The sequence below is a fragment of the Saccostrea cucullata genome, unplaced genomic scaffold, assembly GCF_032062105.1.
Source record: "Saccostrea cucullata isolate Sc308-1 unplaced genomic scaffold, CSIRO_AGI_Scuc_v1 ctg3010, whole genome shotgun sequence".
Classification (NCBI taxonomy): domain Eukaryota; kingdom Metazoa; phylum Mollusca; class Bivalvia; order Ostreida; family Ostreidae; genus Saccostrea; species Saccostrea cuccullata.
The window spans coordinates 53,218-75,582 of NW_026925726.1; the positions used below are offsets into that span (position 1 = coordinate 53,218).

Here is a 22,365-nt window from a genome sequence, read left to right on the forward strand (position 1 = left end):
ATTTTTAAAAAAATGTGTGTTAAAGGTCATGATGTAAATGAAACTTAAGAATGTGATTTAATTCAACTAAGTAATCAGTTATTTTCCCGAAATCTGTAAATTTTGTGACATTTTAACCTTGGACCATAAACACTCTTTTATGCCTTCAAATACTGTGATTTTTTTCTTTCAAAAATATTACATTAGTTCAAACAACTAGTATCTAACTTAAATGTTCATCAAATATATTTTTGTTTCTAGGTCCATTTCCATTCTGTTTGACAAAAAAAGGGTCATTGTCTATAAGTGGCATGCACTATAAGGCTAAATCACAATATCAAAAATCATAGTATATTTAGAAAGACCTTGTCACAGGTTATATGCATGTATAATATGAAATTCCTATTTTTTCCTTTCCAAAAGTTATAATCAAAGTAATGTTGAAAATTTTGAAAAGTAGGTCAAACATGAAGGTCACACAGGTTCAATTCATTTGCAAAGGTCTTGTCACAGCCTCACTGGTTATGAAAATATGAAAGACCTATCTCATCTCATTCAGAAGTTATGACAGGTAAAAGTTATTTTGACAGAAGGACAGACTGACAGAGAGATAGACAGATGGACAGGTGAATGAGATTTAATGTCTCCTGCTTGAAAGCAGGGAACAAAAAGATAAAATCTCAAGCCCAAAGATAATTGTCAAAAAATCCTAGAACATTGTTTTGTCCGATGCTGATAGTGGGGAGTATTTATTTTGGCCTGTCTGTCTGTGCACCCATTCGTCTTTATTTCTGTCTGTCTGTAACACTTTCCTCCACGTGATATCTCAAAAAGCCCTAGGGCATTTGCACTGAGATTTTGCACAACAACTTACCCATGGCCTAAGGAAGACCCCTAATGATTTTGAGGTCAAAAGGTCAATGTCAAGAGTTAAAAAATTAAGTCTGTTTTAATACTTATGTTTCTATAATGCTATATCTCAAGAAGTTTTTGAGCTTTTGCAATTATGAAATTTTATACAACTTTCCTTGGTCTAGTGAAGACCCCTGTTGAGTTTGAGGTCCAAAGGTCAAGGTCGTATATTCATATTTTCTGCCTGTGCATAAATTGTCATTTCCGAGTTTCAGTTTCAATTTTTTGCATTTAACATCTACATGTATATAATATAACTCCTTATGGCCCCAACTACCCTTTATTTGCTTCAGTACTTCATACATTTAAGAATTCTGCAAATCTGGGGAAAGGGGTTTTGACCCCCAATCTGAGCATCCTCATCTTTTTTCCTCATGTGACACAAATTCTCTGAATTTTACTTTCATGTATAACTTCATGATTTTTTGGGAAATTGTTTATTAAAAGACTAAGGAACTAAATGGACCCAATTCTGTTTGCAATTTCCCCCTAGAAAATATCATTACGCATTTAAAAATCAAAAACACTAAAAAAAGGTGTGTTCATCATTTTTACATGCAGGACCGAATTCAACAGGGTACGAACTAACAATACCCAATAGCTCAGGATAGATAACCTGTGACAGTAGCAAGTTTTTTTTTTTATCACTGTAAAAGTTTTTGAAGGGACACAGTATTATGCAAGGAATAGCTAGGGTTTTCCATTCTCCATTTCGTGTTTCATTAATAAGAAACAATATCGCAATTGCTTCATCAGGACTTAGACACCAACTTAATGCTAATGTTCCGAATTTCCTCAGTCCTGACAAGTCTGTGTACTGTTGTGTTCAATGTGTTGGTTATCAAAGCAGAAAGGGAAGAAACATAAGACAAAATCGCTGGCTTGATGAATGGAAGGAAGATGAATATGATGACATCATAGTTGACAAAGAAATATTTGAAGACGAAGGGAGGGCTCGCCATTATTTAATGCTGAAAGCAACAGGATTTTTGTGTGTGATTTTCTTCCTCAATATAGCCGATATTATTCGAATACAACTGAGAAATTCGGTACCCAGGAATGAAGAAAACAAAGGATTAACAGAATCTGTATATTGGAAGAATAAAGGCTTCACAGGATTCTTGCTGTTGTCCATTGCATTAGGTGATTAGACTCCCCTTACCAAAATACTCACCTTCTGGCAACATCTTCTGGCATTATTGGCGCAATATTGCAGCAACATTCTGGCAATACATTGCAGCAATATTGCGGTAATATAATTTTTCGTATGTAAATTAGATTTGGCATTTTTGCGGCAATATTGCCAGAAAAGTGTTGCAGCATATAATGCGCATTATATTGCAGCAACATAGGAATATCGTTTTTCGTATGTAAATTAAATTGCGGCAATGTTGCTGCAAAGCAATTGCAGTACATGTTTACATATGTTCATTTTACAGAAAACTTTTAAGTGGCATATTTTCGTTGGGCGATTCGAGGTTAGAGGGAAATTATTGGTTCATCAGATTTGATTTCGTGGATGAAAGAGTGATAAGTTTTATTTCTTTGAAGTTTTACACTTTGTTGTGAATGGATTTGTTTCTTCAATGAACCCCCACCCCCACAAGGTGCAAGTGAACTTTTCTGATTAAGATGTTGCTGCAAAGCATTATTGCAGTACATGTATACATATGTTCATTTTACAGAAAACTTTTAAGTGGCATATTTTCGTGTGTCGTGTGTTAACATTTGAACATTTTCAGCTTCTTCTCTTAAACCACTGAACCAATTTCAACCAAATTTGGTATACAGCATTTAGAAGGGGAACACAAATTGTGAATTTCATGGTCCCCAGATTTGATTTCTGAGGGGTGGGGCCAAAACCACTAAAATTAATGAAATCTTTAAAAATCTTCTTCTTTATGAAAGAGCATGATACCAAAAGTTTTATTTCTTTGATTATATAGTGAAAATTTACACTTTGTTGGGAATGGATTTGTCTCAAAAATTGTGAATTTTTGGCCCCAGGGTCAGGGGTTCTGGTGTAACCTATAGATTACATAGTGAAAATGCATTATTTCATCTTCTTCTCTGCTCCCCCCACAAGGTGCAAGTGAGCTTTTCTGATCAAGATATTGAAAATCATTATTTCTTTGAAAATCTTCTTCTTGTCCTGGGTATTAAATAAACTAACTAAGCACATAGTTATCCCAATCAAGAGTTTCCAGATTTGTGAAATTCATCGGCTCCACATAAACTATATGGAGCGGAACTAAGCACATAGTTATGATGAGCAAGAGTGCCTCTTCAGATTTGTGAATTTTATGGCCCCAGGGTCAACTCTTGATTATATAGTGAAAATGCATTATATTTTTGAAAAGTATTAAATAAACTAACTAAGCACATATTTATGATAAGCAAGAGTTTCTCTTCCAAAATTGTGTATTTTATGGCCCCAGGGGTTCTGGTGAGGAGTAGATTATACATGAAAATACATTATTTCCTTTTCAGCAATGATGAGCAAGAGTGCCTCTTCCAAAAATTGTGAATTTTATGGCCCCAGGGTCAGGGGTTCTGCTTTCTATTGATTATATTGAAAATGCAATGCTGACTGATGTTTTTCATATTTGTGAATTGATAGGCCATTATTTTAAGATTTCGCATCTGGCAAATACATTTATCTTTATATATATTCTCTTTTCCCATGGGTCAGTGGGTGATCATGACAAAGAGCACAAGGTGGTTAATAATTTGACCAAAATTGTAAAAGTGAATTTCATGGCCTCCGGTTTAAAACACGTACCAAATATAATTGTTTGAAAGTTGTTACACAATACTCAGGTGACCTACCTAAGGCCCGTGGGCCTCTTGTCTTTATGATGCTTACTCCTTTGTTGTAAAGGTGTTTTATGTTTGCTCTGTTCCTGTTTTATATTGTTTTATTGGACATTTGAGCTTGATTACTACCATATTCATTATTTCCATTTTATATAACTTTTCACATTTTCACTTTCTGATCCTCCACAACCACTGGTTTTTTGAGGTCCTAATATATGGATTCAAGTTGCTTCAAAACATATGACCCCTGAGGGTAGACCCATACCAGAGTTTTGGTAGCTAAAGAGATCAAAGATCAAACATGTTGATACCGAAAGAATTAGGTCTTGTGAAAAGAAATATATGTAGATGTGCACATGTAAAATATGTAAGCTCTAGCTCCAATCAATCGAAAGGTACTGTATAGGCAAGGTCAAAGTTTATGTAGACAAATAGACAGACATATGGACAGAGTATTAAAAATATATGCCCCCAAATCTTCAATAATTATTATAAGGGCATACAATTGCAAGTTAGATTGAAGAAGAAACACATATGACAATTAATTAAGGTCTTCTCACAAAGAAAACACTTGAAATATGAATGATCAAGAGCCAATCCATCTTCGCTAGCCAAGGGTTTCCAAACCAAAATATTCTGGTTTGGAAACCCTTGGCTAGCAAAGATGGCTCCAACCAAACCAAAGAAATGAGTACTAAAGATTATCTTCGATTAATGGGAAATAAAAGTTGCGAGAAGAAACATTGATACAAAAATTAATCCTTGTCACAAGCTAAAAACCATTTTTTTCATTTCAGCTACAATAATTCCAAGTGGGATTTGTCGAATCTGCGACAGATGTGTGCGGAGTTTGTGGCTTTTAAAGGGCGGTAAAATGGTGCGAGTCCGAACATTCGCCCCTTTCTTCATGACAACTACTCACGAAGTGCCTGTAACAAATATTTCGGGACTAAATGCAAGAGCAGGACAAAATTATGTGTCATTTCAACTGAAGAGGAAAGACAATAAAATAGTAAACCTTTCAATGTCCAACCTGACTGGGAATTTTAAAGAACCCTCATTATACGATCATTATGTAGGAAGATACCGGGATTTGAAGTCTTCATGAACTTTAATCTTGTACGAATAAAGTGTTATGATTGAATTTAAAACTTTTTTTTTTGTTTTACTATACATGTAGATCGGAATTTGTCAACAAATAAAACTTAAAGAGGACTGTGAGCACCGAGCTCATAAAATGACACCTGGGCCACCCAATGCTACATGAGTACAATGACCAAATTCATTTTTTGCTATATAGAAAACTTCAACCTTACCATTTGTGCAATTGGAACACTGAATAGGAGATGAAAAATTGCACTATATAAGGGATTTTTTTTGGCCAGCACCTACTGCAACACAGGACCTCAGTTTATACAGTCTCATTCGAAGGACCACTGTGTAGTAAAAATGTATGAAAATTTTTGATAAATAATAGGAGGATAAGGGATGGTAGGCACTCCTATGTGTCAAGGATGGACACCTCCATCAATATATGCCCCCACTTTTCAAGGGGGTGGTATATTGATACGTTTTTCAGTGGCATGACCATATGAAAATGTGGATGTACTGAATAGTTTTTAATTCAGATTCAAGCTAATTTTTTTTGAAAAGTGGGAGGGTATACTAGAGATGTCCATTTGTCTGTACATTTGTCAGATCCGTCCATTACGCTTTGGGGAAATTTTATATGCAACTCCTCTTAGACCACTGAATGAAAAAAGACTTTCACAGAATCTTTGTTATATGGTCCCATTGTATATTTTACTTTTTGATTTGACACATATTTTGGGTTTCCCATATGGATACTGCCTTCCTAAAATATTTCAGGGTACCCATCTCTTATCCACAACTCCTCCTATACCACTGAATTTGGTTTAATGATATTTTCATAGATTCTTTATAACATAACGTGTGTCCAATTTTACTTTTTGATCCAACTCTTATTTGGGTCTCCCACCAAAACATGGACTTTGCCTTTATAAACATATGGGAGAAATTTAAGTGCTCACAGTACTTTTTTTTGTGGTGCTTATACATGTATGTATAGATTTGTTTTATCATTTAAAGGTTGCCTTTGCAGCTTGGTTGATTCATTGTATACAATAAAATTCATAATTTCTACCTATCCCCCCAAATGTGTGAAAAGACTTTTATGAATTAATGTCTTTCTTAAGTAGTATATAAGGCAAAGCTCAATTCCTTGAAAGACTCAAGTTAAAATAATTCCCTGCAAAATGTTAGTAAATATAAATAAACTAGATACGATCTCGTTGCGAGCAACGAGAGGTCTTCCGTCCGATTCAGGAAAAAAAAAAACCTCGAAAATCGAGCTGAAAAGTGATAAAAAAAAAATTGCCATAAAGAGGATTGAATCCAGGTCGCCAGCGTGAAAATCCAATGCGCTTTTTTCTCTTTTATTCCCAACGCGCTTAAATTACGCTACTGGGTCAACTGCTCAGAATGTTTTTGTATATACTTCTTCAACAATAAACCTGTCTAAGAACTTTGAAAGGCGCGCCACTATCCATAATTTCGCGCCAAACGCCACGAGTAAATCTTCGCGCCTTTTCTTTGGAATGTTCCATTAAATAGGTGTGACAGCTTCAATGAAATTAAGAAAAAAAGAATGTTCTTATAGCCTAAATTTCGAGGTTTAGACAGTATATTTAACACATTGTACATATTCTATATCGTATATAGGTAAGTAACACTAAAGACGTGAAATAGTTATCATTTTTAACTATTTTAAATTTCCGTTTATCCCCAAAGTGAACTATCCCGATTAGTTACACTTTACTGAAAAGGTAGAAATGGTTGGCTGAAAAACCTGAAATGTCTCGCCCTACGACGATCAAGGAACCAGATACCATTTATGTTCAGTAGTCTAAGTTGTTTGTCTAAGAATTATAAAAGGCTGGCCACTATTCATAATTTCGCACCAAACGCCACGAGTAAATATTCTCGCCTTTTCTTTGGATTGATCTATTAAAAAGGTGTGATAGCTTCAATGAAATTAAATAAATAAATAAATCGTTTTTATCGCCTTTATTTTATTTCGACATTAAGAAGGTATATTTAACACATTGTACACATTACATATCGTATCTAGCCAAGTTACACTAAAGCAGTGAAACGGAATAAAGTTTCAAGATTGACCCTGAATTGCAACATACTACTTCGTGAAAGTCCAAGTAGTTTTCTTACATTTCATGTATCCTTATGTCAGAATGATTTAATCAAACGCTCAGCTGCCTCCATAAACCCCTACTTGCGAAATGGCGGAGTCAACAGAGACAGCCGCCATCTTGGGCCCGCTTCAGATTTTCAAATATTAATATCTAGCCTTCAGATTAACCAATATTCAAACAACTTATATAGTAAGCATATATAGAAGGGTCTCTATTAATATTCCAAAAATCAATAATATATAATGGAAAACAAAAAAGTTAGAAAATAAGCTTTTTTCAATTCGCATCTCCTAACGACAGGAAGTATTGACAACGAACAAAAGGTCGCGTCCTGGATAGTATCTATCACGATCTATAATCCCTGAAAGTTTCACTTTGATATCTTTTACCGTTCTTGAGATTAACTGCAGACAAAATTGCATTTTAAAATCAGAAAATTGTCCGTAACTTGGCACCAGAAAAAAATTTCCAAAAAATCTCTCGGATAAAATAACTTCAGATAACAACACATTGTTCCTGCAAATTTCATGAAAATGTTAGTAAATATAATAATAATAATAATAATAAATAAATAAATTAATTATGCTAACTTACATTGTAAGAGTAAAAACATATGATAATTTTATAAATTTTATTTTTTTTTTCTCTTTAAGTTCTGTTAGCACATGTAATTCATGTTTTACAGAAGTAAACTATAATGTCAATCTGATTAAAATCACAATCTGATTAAAATCAGATTTTTTGATATGCTCACACAAGGATCTGGAGAAACCTCATTCAGGGTCATCACCTGGTGACCTTTCATTTATCCAATCAAACATTCACTTCAATTAGAAGTACACTGCATCTAAGAATTCAGTTACAGAAGTGAAAGCCATGATGATACCATGTTTAGCAATCATGTGTGAGCGAATCAAAGGATTTGATCTTCATCAGATTGACTTGAGAATTATCATATACAACTGAGGCAAGTCTTATAAATATATCAATATTTTACAGATCTATTAACACACCTTAGTACATCTTGCTGAAAATAAGTAGATCACACTCTTCCAAAAATACACACTAAAGTAAACTAAATATCACTTATAAAGGTGCTTACTGTCTTAAATGATTACAGAGAGACAGACTGACAAATCACGTAAGTGCTTCTACAAAACCAAAGTGCAGAAGAACAAAGACAGAGCATCACTTTGGCATTAATTATCAAAACACTGGGAATGTAAAAAAAAAAAAATCTAAAATCAATATGTATTCAGATATCACAGTAACAGATGCATAATGTTTATTACTAGTAGTAAAAAAATATGATATGATCACAAACACACGAGTTAAGCAGTTAACAGTAAATAGAACAATCTCTAAATTTAATAAAAATATTATATCAAAAATCCACAAAAAAGCTTAATCTTAAACAGAATGTAGAAAAACATGAAATTAATGTTCATCATCTCCCTGTTTATTCTTTATATAAAATGCTGATTTATTTAAATGCTTATGATTTCCCAAAACAAATTATGTAGATTAAATTGCACATAGTTTTAACATTTTTGCAAGGCAAAATGACCAGAGATGGCTATGTAAATCTTAAAGGAATAAAAAGTAATTTATTCCAGTTAGAGTTATCTCTCTTGTCAGAGGAATGATGAACCTTAAAATTGTATAGTATTCTTCAGACTATTTAAGCTATTAGTAACTGCAAACAAAAATTTAATAACATCATGACAAATAAAATATTGTGTTAGAATAAACTCATGCAACCTTATTAATCATGAGTGCAGATCTATAGAAATAACAAATTTTTTATAATGAAAAAAAGAGGTGAACAAGGAGTTTGTTTTTCCAGCAACAAAAGGGAGTGATTTTCCGTTTTTTAATAAATAAATTCTCTGAATATACTTTCATACTTTTTATGCACAGAAAATATCATATCTGAGTCAGTAATATACATGTACATAAATATTAAAAAAAAAAATCTATCGGTATGTTGTCTAATTTACATGAGCATGTACTCCCTTGAAGTTCAATAAGATATACATGTATGACAATAATATCCCAAATTATTTAAATCTCTTACGGTATCTATTTTTAAGAAATTCTAATCTTGCTTCACAAAAATAGATTTGAATGCATTATTTTTAGGATCTGACTATATATTCATTTTTTTCTATATATTTGTTGTGTGGTATGTGAAGATTGCGGTCTAAATTTTGTAACGGCTTGATCACCTGGGTAACATATCTTCTAGGTTGGCGACAGTGTAAGCCACAACGGTCCACAGAGCTGTACAGATATTCATCTCCACAGGGTCCTGTACTGTCATAGTGTCACCTGTATAAAAATTGAGATTAAAAACAAGCATAAAAATGAGACAAATAAAGGAGTCCATAAAATTTTATAGGTTGACACCTTACTTTGTAAACTGATGGGCTGTATTGCCGAAATTTATATTCTGAATAAACTTCAGATTGAATATTTTTGCACTGTTGTTTTGTGGTACCTCTAAGAAGACAAGAATAAAATTTTTGTGAGCACGCAGTTTTTGCATTTTTACGTAAAAATTAAAAATGTCACAAATAAAAAAGATTTTATTAAAGTATCTTTCTTTTTTTTTTTTAATACAATCAACACCTTCTAATAAGTTAGTAATATTCAAAAGTTTCCATGAAATGGTTGTAGCTGAAGATGGATTACTCTATATGTCTTCCTTATAATACTATACAGCATCTATGTTCATAATTTGAGAACACCTTAGTAAAAATTTGTGTCACATACAACAAAAGATTTAATGGACATCCAGAAAGATGAACAGCTAGACAATACCATAAAATTTCTGCAGGGTTCATATTTCTGAGTCCTAATAATTACCATTTGAATGATGAAATTTGAAGTATTTATTATCATCTGTTGCTATACTGGCCCCGGGAACTCCTGCATTTATCCACTCAGCAATGTCCTCCCCACCCCCATTAGGCAGGAGGGGGATAGATCTAACTTTCTGAAGTGGTTCAATGATTTTTTTCATAATGGACTTTGCAGCTGAATTGCCTGTGAAAAAAAAGAAGACAATTAAATTTATCTAACATAGTAATCAAAATGCAAAAGTTGCTTTGTCAAACATCATCGTTGTCTTATAATAATTTAAACTGTCTGGTTAAGTAGCATAAAGAGTTCCTCCTTAACAATCTTTTAAAAAAAAAATGCTAAATTGCTCTACAAACCATTGAACTGAAATCCAAGTGGCATAAATGTTCCCCCATCTGACTCCATCACAAGGTCAAAATTACTGACATTTCCCTACAACGTCATTACAATGTAAAATTACTTACATTACTCTACAATAGGTCATTACTGACATTACCATATAACAGCCCAGATTTGATTTTTTTTAAAGATTTTATTTCATTTTATTTTATTGTAAAAATGTGATCCCTGATGTGAACACAATCTTGAAACAACAGGTTTCTACATAAAAATTTGTTTAAAAAACTCCGATAATAAAAGGAGGGCATATTGCTTTGCTGCTGTCTGTTGTGCGGTCTGTCTGTCGGTCCACCATCAGTTTCTGTCCATTTTCTTAACAGTGGTTGCACATATTGAAATGAAATTTATTATACAGATTTATCAGATGAATATCTGTTTTGGGTACGATCGGGTCATTTTGGACAGAGTTATGCCCCTTGGAAATTACAATTATTTGCAGTTTCCGTTCATTTTCTTTGCAGAAGTGGCACATATTGAAATAAAATTTGGTATACAAATTTATCATAAGAATATTTAAGTGAAATTCTGTTTTTGAATTGATCGAGCTATTTTTGACAGAGTTATGCCCCTTGGACATCAAAAAAATTTCCAGCGATTGGGAGGAAGGCTGCACAAGTGTTTTACAAACATCTCTTGTTTAAGCATTATTTTGTCCCTCTGACTCAGGTGAGCTAATACTTGTACATGTCATTGAATACAGTAATTGAGAAATTGATTGCTAATCAAAATAATTCCATATTTATGAACTTTAAAAAATCATTTTTGCTTGCCTTGTGTTTGTTGTAGTAAGCTTGGGCACCAAACCCTCCTTCCTCCTGAAATACAAATAAGGCGATTCTTCTGACAATTTCTTTTACAAGTCATAATAAAGATTTTAGAATGATATTGAAAATGTGAACATTTTGAACAATTTCACTTGAAATACCTCAGCTGTCCACATGACCATTCTAATGGTACGCTTTGGCTGCAGTCCTAGCTGTCTGATAATGGATAAAGCCTACAGTAAAGAAAGTCAGTAAGTTAATGTTCCTAAGTGAATGTCTAATGAGAGATCTACGATTTATTTTTCCTTGATGATTTTACTTTCTTCATTAAATCTGGCCCACTGTATTCAGGAGACTCACCTGCCATGAAATAAATGCCCCACCTCCATCATCCATGGCACCTTGACCTACATCCCAGCTGTCCAGGTGACCACTCACCAACACAACCTGAATACAACAGGTAGAGGTGTATTATTGAAGAAACGTGAATTTTTTACATTGTAGATCAATCTTTTTTATACAAAAGGTGAACTTCTATACATTATAGATTGATATTATTTTTATACATGTAAAACGTAAAATTTTTACCAAAGTTTGATATTTTAATTTTTTCTTTAAAAAAAAACACTCAACAACACTCATTTGAGTAACATTTTGTTTTCTAATGAAGAGCCTTCCTTTATTCCTAGTTTAGTTCCATTTGTAAAAATTGAACCTCATTTGTGGCTACATTACCTGATTCTGAGGCTATGTCTGCAACTGATGTGAATCAACAATATTTCATGGTAAGAGCAAGTAGAAATTAAAACTTATATAGAAAATACAATTTCAAAACCTTAACTACATTTAAAAGGCATATCCTAGCTGTTTTGTAGAGGACACTATCCTTCACATACTGTAAACCCACTTTTATTTGCATGCGAGAAGTCATCACAAATATTTCTCGCCATGAACCCTTCCTTAAAGTCTCTGTGTCAATTAACAGCTGATCCAAGGCTTGATTGCAAAAATCAATTGTCCCAAACTAGTTTTCGCCTGGTAAATTGCAAAATAAAGTTGTCGCGAATAAAAGTTGGTTTACAGTATTTACTTCCTTAGCTTTAGAATGACCTCCTCATCTTCAGATTTGGACACAATTACCTGATGAGACACTGTTACCTGATTCTTCAAGAGGAAAGAACTCTTCCATTATATCCCTTTGTTAATCTCTACACCATTACTGTAGATTCCTTATTTTTCGTGTCTGAGTACTTATTATCGCGAGAACGTTAAATAGTATGGACGCTTGATCAATAGAATTTACATGGATTTCAGCAACATAAAAATAAAAGCGAGTAATTTTATTTCGCGAGTGTTGCTTCTCACGAAATTACGCTATAATTAATTCCTCGCGCATAATTAGGAATCTACAGTAGTATATTGCCTAATATAGCATAACAGTCCATATAGAATCCTATCTGCATGAGTTCAATACGTCAAGCACTGTACCTGCTCAGGATATTTGGATCCTTTAATTTCTGCCACAGTGTTTCTTGACATTGCAGGAGGTAGATTCTTCGCCTGCATTTTCAATGTCACTCGTATTTTATTCCCTTCGACAACATACAATAAGGAAATTAAAAAGAAATTGTTCTAGTTTACCTCTGTAACATACTATTCATACACTTTATATTCATAATGACATCTTGCAAGATACTCCATACTGATAAAATATCATTAACATACTAAAAGTACACTAGATATATACTAGTTTTTAAAAATATTTTTAAAAGTTTTAATAAATTTTTTTTATCAGATAATTCATTCCGCAACCACTGGAGTAAGAAAATTTATCAATTCCACTTATAGATTTATACCTCATTATAGATATCTATAATTATACTGTGAAATCACTACAATAACTTTCATTGGGGAGAGGGTTGTTCAAACTCATATCCTCTACAAAATTTTAAAATTATCAAACTGCAGTATCATGATTCTCTTCAACCGTACTTGTAAAATCAAACCCAAGTGAATGATTTTTTTTCATCAAAACACAAACATTTGACCCGATGAAATTTAGTTTTTCACTGTATATCTCTCCAACAGAGCAAAAAATAAGAAAGAGTATGAATCCTAGAGCTGCTATCATTTCATAACTATAATGCTTGCTTTAACAAGACGTGCTTGTGAAACACTATGCGCCTGATGGCAACAAATTTAAAAACATATTTTTAGCATAAAGGTCACAGTGAAGGTCACAAGGTCATTGAACTTGGTGTCATTTGAAAGATCTTAATTAGTGAAGTATGCATACCAAATATGAAGTTTCTATCTTTCATGGCTCAAAAGTTATGGTGAAGGTTCAAAAAAAGCTATTTTTAGCATATGACACAGTGAAGGTCACAAGGTCATTCACCTTGATGTCATGTAAAAGGGCTTTATTAGTGGAGTATGCATGCCAAATATTAAGTCTCTACCTTTCATCGTTCAATAGTTATGGCGAAGGTTAAAGTTTGCCATCAGAAAAGCTATATTTAGCGTATAGGCCACAGTCAAGGTCACAAGGTCATTGACCATGGTGTCTTTTAAAAAAGCTTAATAAGTGTTGTTTTGTATATCAAATATGAAGTCTCTATATTTATGGTTCAAAAGTTATGGCAAAGGTTAAATTTTGCAAAAAACTCTATTTTTAGCTCATAGGTCACAGTCAAGGTCACAAGGTCATTGACCTTGGTGTCATTTGAAAGAGCTTTATTAGTGGAGTATGCATACAAAATATAAAGTCTCTATCATTCATAGTTCAAAAGTTAAGGCGAAGGTTAAAGTTTGTAGATAAACAGACAGACAGACAGGACAAAAACAATATACGCTTTGGATCTTTCAATCCGGGCGCATAATTACCTCGTTCTTGCATGCGTTGCATCATTTCAGCATCTTCTATTGTGATACAGGCAGTGGGAATCTTTTTTACATTGTCATCATAATCCTAAATAAAGAAATCCTTTTATATACATGTATAAGTTAAAATGGTCTAAAGATCAAGCTGTACATGAATTTCAAGAATTTATTTAGTACCCAGTTTGAGAAGTTTACGAAAAAAAGGGTCTCAGTAATATCTTGAGTATCTGGTACATCGGCTTCAACCTATAGGAGTGTATATTGAGATGGAGGGGGGGGGGAATACCTAAGTATATTACCTGCCACCCTGTGTGGGGAGAGTATATGGAGAAGGGGGTGACACTTCTAATGAGGGAGGCTACACCCCCCACCTTGGCTGCCTCCACTGCCCCTGCTTGTCTGTATTTTACTGTTACTCCATAATTCACAAATTTCTGATTGTACACTATTATTTTTCCTTTGGCCTGGAAAATAAAGATGAATTGGGTTCCATATTTTTGTAATAAAACTTCTTTATTACTAACAAGGATATGGTTCTTGTAGTATTTTATTTTATAAAGAACTCTGACATAATGATAATATGTTGCCCTTAGCATAAAATTCAGTGCTTTGAAATTGAGTTAACTATGATACATAAGATGTGTCTCTAAGTAGATCACTTTGAACTTTGGAACTTTATCATCTAAAAACATAAATTCCTCGGGTACCCTTTGAAGTTAAGTTGCAAAAAGAAACTACACAAATTTTACCCCACCTGACTGGCCTTTGCCTTCAGATCATCAAATGAGGTCACAACCAGCACATCAGCTGTGATGCCATCTTCTGGGGTTCCTATACTGCTCCCTAGTCCCAGTATGGCCATCGGATGATACCGTGGGGACAGCATCACGGCCGATTCCTCACCTCGCACCCAATGAGGCACCTGAAAATGAAAAGTATCTTCTTTTTTTTTCAAAAAATGTGTAAACAAATAGGCCTAATCCCTAATCCATGATGTTATTTGTACACTCAGGAAACAATTTCATAATCCAACTTTGTTAGTCAGATCATTTTGTAACAAGCAGAGCAAAGTATATAGCTTTTTCAGAATTAATGAAGTTTTCTGCAGATGTTTCCTTATAATAAAAACTACAATTCAAACAATACAATTAATGCTTTTAAAAGCTGATTGACTTCATGAAAATCAATACAATTTGATTAACAATGTAGCATATTAAATAAGCAATGTTTTCCTCCACCTACTTGTGCAGCCTCAGTGTGAACATTGTCTAATCCATCTTCCTTCAATTTTGAGACCATGTAATCTATAAACAAATTTTAAGTCAAAAATGCATTATCCTAACAAACTTTTATTAGCAATCATTAATAATCATAGATGTTTTTATGATATTATTTTCAGATTATATCACTGGTCTATCAAAGATGCACTGCAACACTGTCTTGTACAAAATGGGTTACAAAGAAAGACATCATTTTGGTTAACACTGTCTTGTGTAAAATTGGTTACAACAAAAGACATCATTTTGGTTAAAATTAACAAGGTGTGAATAATATATACCATGAACTTTTATGCATCTGAAGTATTTCCATACAATCTAAATTTCAAGTTACCGGTATTTGTACTAAATATACATGTCTTAAAACTGCTTTTACCCAATGTAGAATTCTAAGAAGTGCTTGAAAAATTTCAAGAATTGAAGATTAAAATTTTTTTCAATTATAAGAAATATCCTTGATGAATATTACCAATAGCATTTTCCAGATTTTGAGACCCAGCTATCCGAGAACCAAATGTATCTGTGAACTCCGCAAGTCTGTTGTAGGACTGATTTTGTGCAGGTCCATACATAGCATGATAAATGATCCTTTCAGCATCACCTAAAAAATTTAATTCTTTAGAATTCCCATGATAAAAAAAATTATTACAGAGAGAATAAATTGACACAAAGGCTGCAAAGTCTTAACTAATAGTTGACAAGCATATCAATTAAGTTACTATTATGAGCTTCTATATCTGCCAAAGTCCGTGAAGATATCCACTGCAGGCGGGTGTCACTAACAGGTATACCCTGGCATGTTAATAGGAATCCTACAATTATAATAAAAGCATATTAATTCTTAAGATAAAAGATTAAGATGGCTGATGCTATATTTGACTAGACCCTAGAACTTGGCAGAGAATAGAAGACATCCAAGAATTTCACTCAAAGCCAGAAAACTGTCTCCATTCTCACAGACTTTGTCATGCATTTGATGAGCCCTCAAACTTTGGTCATAGACAGTGGCGGATCCAGAAATTTTTAAAAGGGGGGGCCCGACCAGTTCTAGGTCAGGGTAGGGGCCCGAAGCCACACCCAAAAACAATGATTTATTAAATATTGTGTATTTTTTGGACTCAAAACTTTATATCAATATTAAATCCGCCAGTGATAGAGCCTAGCTTCTATACTTGCTTACTTTCCAGAAATATCAGTAAATATGTTTACAGTATGTACAAAGCCTTGGTAATTTGTTGAAAAGTTAGGGAGGGGGAAGCATGAATTTAATCAATCCATGTGCTTCGATCTCCACAATCAAAAAGTGATGCACTTGTTATCTATTTTTGTAACATAACAGAATGCAAACAAGTAGTGAAAATGTTCTAAATATAATTAATTAACATGTACAAGATACAAGATATATTTTATTTACCAATCAAGGGCCCCGAGGGGCATTTCAACATAATAAATGTACAATTTAAAGATTTTCTCCTTTTTTTATAACAATATAATTAATTTTTTTTTTTAACAGTTATCAGTGGTTATATAAATGACCAAGTTACATTATATTGTTCTCAGTGTCACTGATCACACTGTACATAATACAAGTGTCCAGAAGAATGTCAATGATCATAAAACAATGCAAAAATGTGATGCTATACATGTATAAATTTAAATGGCTTAGCATGCATAAACATGATGACAGAGTCCATGTATACTAGTCAAAATTTCTAAGTCCCCGGGCAAGTTTTTGCTTTACACCCCTCTTATATTAAATTATTTTAACAGTATAATTAAATAAGTATACAGGATAATAAAGTAGCAAAATAATTTTTCTTACTTAATTTATTTTTATTGAAGCGCTATAACACAATATGCAGAAAAGTTAAGGCACCCTTGAATTAAAAATTCACAACGTTAAATACTGCATTATTCTCCATTCAAACGAATTCACAGCAAGATTACCGTTCCTCAAAGAGTTCACAATATTTAAGAAAAATTCTTTTATTGAATGTTTTTCCATGTGGAGACTATAGGTCGTCCTCTAGTTCCACTAGATTCTGCTGCTGGAAAAGCTGTCTTAAGGTAGGATTCTTCTCTGGTTTCTGACTAGATGGAATATTCAAAGTACATTTGTTGATTTGTCTTATATATTTAGATGTAAGAGATTTTAAAGACCATATTTTTCTTTCCTCATCACAATTATACAAATTTAAATAGAAATGGTAAACTGCGTTTGAAAACTAGCAGGGACTATATTTTTGGCGGAATGGTGGCGTATGAAAATATCTTCTTTTCTGCCTTTCAAAATTATCATAGAACATTGAATTTGGTTATAATTTTTACGCAAGAAAAGACTAGACAAAATTTTCAAATGTAAGTTAAATTAATAATAAGGGACTAAAGTTTCAAAATATATCAAATAAATAAGATTTTCCACACATACTAGAACTATGTTGGCTTTTAAATGCTTCAAATCGAAGTACAGATGTGAGCCAAAAATCCATAAAAAGTGTTATTTTTCTCAAAGTAAACGATCAAAACTTTTATTTTTTGTATCATTTTGTACCTTTATGTGACAACTTTACTATATGTAAAAATTGGAAAAAGTTAAATATAGGAAGCATATAAAAATAACTAATAAATCCTTAAAATTTAAGTAAAGTAGAGGCAATTCGGATTAGCAAATATCCATTTTATTTAAATTATCCATGTCGATTTGGTAATATCATCTTATAGGACCTGTATGGTAGTATCTTTTTATGCAAAAAGAAAAACATTCAATCTTTTGAATTACAAGTAGGGATAGCATGATTGGAAACAGTACTTTTTTATTCTCAATGTCCAGGAAATAGGTAATGACCTTGACCTGACCTTGCCTCTAATATTAAACGGTCAAATTTAATCTCACTGATACCATCACTTAGTGATATTGTCCTCTTGATTCTGTGAAAATTTCATTAATTTTTAAATACAAGAAATGTGAGAAGAATCCTACCTTAAACTCCGGTTTATCTTCTTCCATGCATGCTCTTATTAGGATTGAGATTCGGATGACAAGGGGGTTTATCGAAATTGTGACTGTGCCTTATCAACAAAAGTTACATGTTTCCTTACATGTATTCCCCACTCCTCCAGTTCGACATTGAGGGGAGGACACTTCCGCTTCCGGTTCCATTGATTTTTCCGGATAAACTGTAGGATGATTTTGTGGTGTTTGTTGAAAATCTAGCGATTTGTAACGATTAAAAGAAATTCAGGTATGCTTTGTAGATTTTTCTGGCAGTAATTAAAAAACTTTTAAGTAAAACAAAGTCATACAGTGAAAGAAAACAGAATTTTCGTTAACTACGATCAGCTTGGGGCATTTCAACTTCACTTGCACATTGTTGTGTGGACAGACACCGCATTTTATTCAAGCTTTTTTCTGTTTTTCGTTATCAATTAAAGATGGAGAACACATGGAAGTAAAAAATATAATGAATACACCCGAAAAACATATGGAACTCGAACTTTATGCTTTTTAACAAAAACGGTCACGGTCGAGTAATTACACATTCGATTACATTTTTTTGGGCTTTGACAGGTAAGTATTACAAATTAAAGGCAAATTTGTTAGCAACTAGTAAATTGAAGTTCAGGGTTTTGGAATTTTTGAAAAAATAAAAGTGGGGACTTTGAAATTTTGACAAGTATATATACATTGGTTCTTTTACCATTTTCAGAAATAAAGTACATGTTGTAGGCTATAAAACCTCAAAAGACAAGTTTGCTGTGAACAGAGTGTTTGTTTCTATAATACAGATGCAATGCTTTAAATTAATTACCTGCAAGCAGTATCGGGATAACAAAACGCATCTTTATTTTCACTGTACTGACAGGAAAACAAACATCACGTGCTACTTTCACTTTGTATGGGTTATTCTAATTCCCGCGAAATTGAAAAAGGTAAATAAAGGCAAATAAAATCTTTTAATTAATAATTTAAAGGTATTGTTAATTTTATTATTACTCTTATCATAAAGTGTGTTAAGAATAACTTTCTGTTTATTGTTTTATTTATTTATTATTTTTTAATTATGATGTAAACAGGCATGACGCACAGTTTAAGGGGGATGTACGGCCACCTTTAGTGCTGTGAGAACAAAATGTAAACATTTCTTCAAATGGCTAAAATACATGATATTTTGATCAAATTTTAAGTCCTTATGATAAAAATACAATAAATATTCATAACTGAATGCACGTTGTGCATATATAATCTATACTTTTGCAGAAAAATGCTTTTGATATGCTCCTTAGAACTGCGCAGCTACAGAATTCAGCAGAGCCTTAAAAAATCCAAAAAAATATGCAAACTGTGCATCAATGTTCTCTCTACAACCATTTGTTGAGAAAATGTCTAAATTTTGCACTTTTAAATGATAATTTCAAGTTCAAAACAAGGTATCGTTGTCTTCAAAAAGAGTGTAAAGAACCATGAAAGTAGTTCATGGATAGCAGCACGTGGTCTATTTTTAGCACAAAATTTTGTTTTTCAGAACTCTTCTTAATATGGAGGGACATAACAATCTTTAAATGTACAAGAGAATTACAGTTGCAAAATATTTCAAATAGTATGAACACTTTTAAAAGAGGAAATGTGTTATAGTATGGCTCGAAGTATCTTATTTAGTATTATTATCGAACAGTTGTTAAATAATGTACTTATTGATATCAAAGAAAAAATCTTAAACTCTTTGATTCCAGGTAAGGAAAAATGAGCACCATCAAAGTTAAGAATTAAAAGTTTGTAAGTTTGCCACACATACATGTAACTTATAATATATATCAAAATTTTAATTATCACCAATGAAACACAAAGAAATTAAACACATAAAATCGATATGAATGACCTTGATTTAGTACCTACTAGTACAAGGGGTGATCAAAAAGTTCGCGAACTGTATCTCTATATCTACAAAACCACAATTCAGATTTAAGAAACAAATTTGGTGCACACATAGCCAAACACAAATTCTATAAAATAGCATATGCTGAATAAAGTTTTGCTCATAATGACGTCATTATGCAGGTACTTGTGACGAAAAATGGTTGCCTCAGTGGAACTCGTTTAAGAAACGACTAAAATATTTATGGTATATCTTAAAAATGCCTTTGAAGTAGCATATAAGAATTTGTTCATAGTTTATTAAGACAAATAACTTCCTACAAATTCAATCAATTATTGGATAGATCGTTTAAGTGAAGGAAAGCAGATGGTTAAATATGATACTTGTTATATTGCCCAGTGATATATTAGCAAGTTTGAAAAGGGATGTGTTTTTAATTAAGCAATATGCTATCAAAGACCTCCAATTTACACTTTGAAAAATACTTGAATATTTCAACAATAATATAACTATCAAATACCTAAGATATATCGTTTACTTTTTGATTTACCCTCGTATACTCTGTCAAATAAACATTTACAATTTTGATTTTAGCGGAGCAACATTTGAAAAGGAATGAAATCATTCAGAGTGGGTTAGGAGATTTAATGAATAAAAAAACTTTTTCTATTTGCCCTTTTTGTCAAAATTACAATTTTACAGAGTAAAGAAAAAAATCAACATTAATAAATATTTTATACCATCTTTAAAATGACGTTTGGTGGTCCTTCCAACTCAGGGAAAAATTATTGGGTCCGTATTTATAGGTGAGAAAAAAATTCCTAAAATTTTAAACATATTCGTTGACGGAAGAAAAAAATAACATGTAATGGGATGTAAAAAAAAAAATGAGTCGGGCCATTTCTAGGACTTGAATAGATCGGGAGAGAGGGCAACCAAATATTTTATAACAAATTGTCTTATAAGGCTAGTACATGTTCCATCACATACTTAGTAATGCAAAATTTTTGAATCTTTGGCACTATTTTGAAAAACAAACAAAGGATTTTTTTTTGGGGGGGGGGGTTAGCCTCTCATTTTTTTGCGTGATAGACATAGCTTATGCAATGGACTTTTCTTTGCAAACATTGTGCTTGCTTCTAAATTTCAAACAAACAACTCAATATATTTTATCAAGCTTCGTATGTTCTATGAGCGAGAGCTAACAATGTTGTCAACATAATGAGACATGATGCGTTTTTATGTCCAAACATTACTCCATACAATGTGTGGTTCGTTGCAAACAATCTAGCTATTTATGTGAGGTGCCTGAAGGAAATCCTATAACTGCCTACTTTTTCTTTCTAACTGCTAAACAAAATAGACACATGTACCAACTTTTCGAATGTAAGACGTGTAATTACAATTTGTTTTTCATGCACCGCATATTGTTTAACATTTTCAAATTAAATGCTAAGCATCCTTTGCAGTGCCCCATTTGAAAATAACTTCTATCGCCACAGGAAAAAGACCCACCGTAATCACATATGTTTAGGACATGTTTTATCTTTTTTCTTGAGTTTTAAAGAAACCAACAAATCATCAAGACTTGTTCCATGAAAAATTAAATACAATCATGGTAATAAACGCATCTATCCACAGCAGATATATGCACATGCCAACCACGTGCTCAGTGGAATGATATTATCGAGGAAACTCGAGCTGTAAACAGAACAGTTTTTCCCAATTTGCTGGAGTGGGGTTAAAATCGCTTTTTTTTCATTAATCAGATGATGCAATGCAACAAATAAAAGTAGTAAGTAATATAACCTAATGATTATTACTTAGTTATTTCTTGTCTTGATGTTATTATGATCGCATTTATTTTAAAATCAATGCTATTCACTCTGTGTGACAGAGGAATGGCGGACGAAATAAACACATGGCCTCAGGAAGACACCCATATGAAAAATCAAATTTTCAAGAATTATGGATAATGACAAGAAAAAAGCGAAACAAATGGTTGTAGCCATATTATCAATGAATCAAACTAACACTATATTCAATGCATTTTTCAATCGTGAATGCTGTAGCTGCGCAGTTCTAACATGATTAATTTCCTCCTAATTAAAACAAAATAAACTTAATTATTAACTGATTTTGGTCTCTAACAGTAGGTAATTGTGCATTAGCACTTTGAGTAACTTTGGGCTAGTTTAGTAGAGTATTAAGCGCATTCTTGGTATTTCTTATTTCACACCAGACTAGATCCAATATGGCTTGTACATCCCCCTTAACTCTGTTAGGACAGTCTGACTAAAACTAGCCCCCTTCTCTATTCACTCTTCAGGAGAGCTATTTATTAACTGATTAATTAATTCTTGGTATT

At 32.7% G+C, this 22,365-nt stretch overlaps 2 protein-coding genes across 2 annotated transcripts; one reads left to right on the forward strand and one right to left on the reverse strand.

Annotated features, from left to right (window-relative positions):
- The first annotated feature begins 1,511 nt into the window (after positions 1-1,511).
- LOC134269670 (uncharacterized) lies at positions 1,512-4,859 on the forward strand. The gene is made up of 2 exons (XM_062751878.1): positions 1,512-2,034; positions 4,506-4,859. Exons 1-2 carry the CDS (start codon positions 1,569-1,571, stop codon positions 4,814-4,816), a joined length of 777 nt encoding a protein of 258 aa, XP_062607862.1. The 5' UTR covers positions 1,512-1,568; the 3' UTR covers positions 4,817-4,859.
- Positions 4,860-8,310: 3,451 nt separating this feature from the next.
- On the reverse strand, positions 8,311-19,012 carry LOC134269675 (carboxypeptidase Q-like). The gene is made up of 14 exons (XM_062751883.1): positions 18,933-19,012; positions 15,843-15,935; positions 15,593-15,724; positions 15,089-15,150; positions 14,601-14,768; positions 14,146-14,310; positions 13,850-13,934; positions 12,455-12,558; positions 11,327-11,413; positions 11,128-11,199; positions 10,973-11,017; positions 10,160-10,235; positions 9,807-9,986; positions 8,311-9,269 (listed from the first exon to the last, which is right to left on the reverse strand). The coding sequence occupies exons 1-14, from the start codon at positions 18,961-18,963 to the stop codon at positions 9,163-9,165; spliced, it is 1,407 nt and encodes a 468-aa protein (XP_062607867.1). The 5' UTR covers positions 18,964-19,012; the 3' UTR covers positions 8,311-9,162.
- Between the last annotated feature and the right edge of the window lie 3,353 nt (positions 19,013-22,365).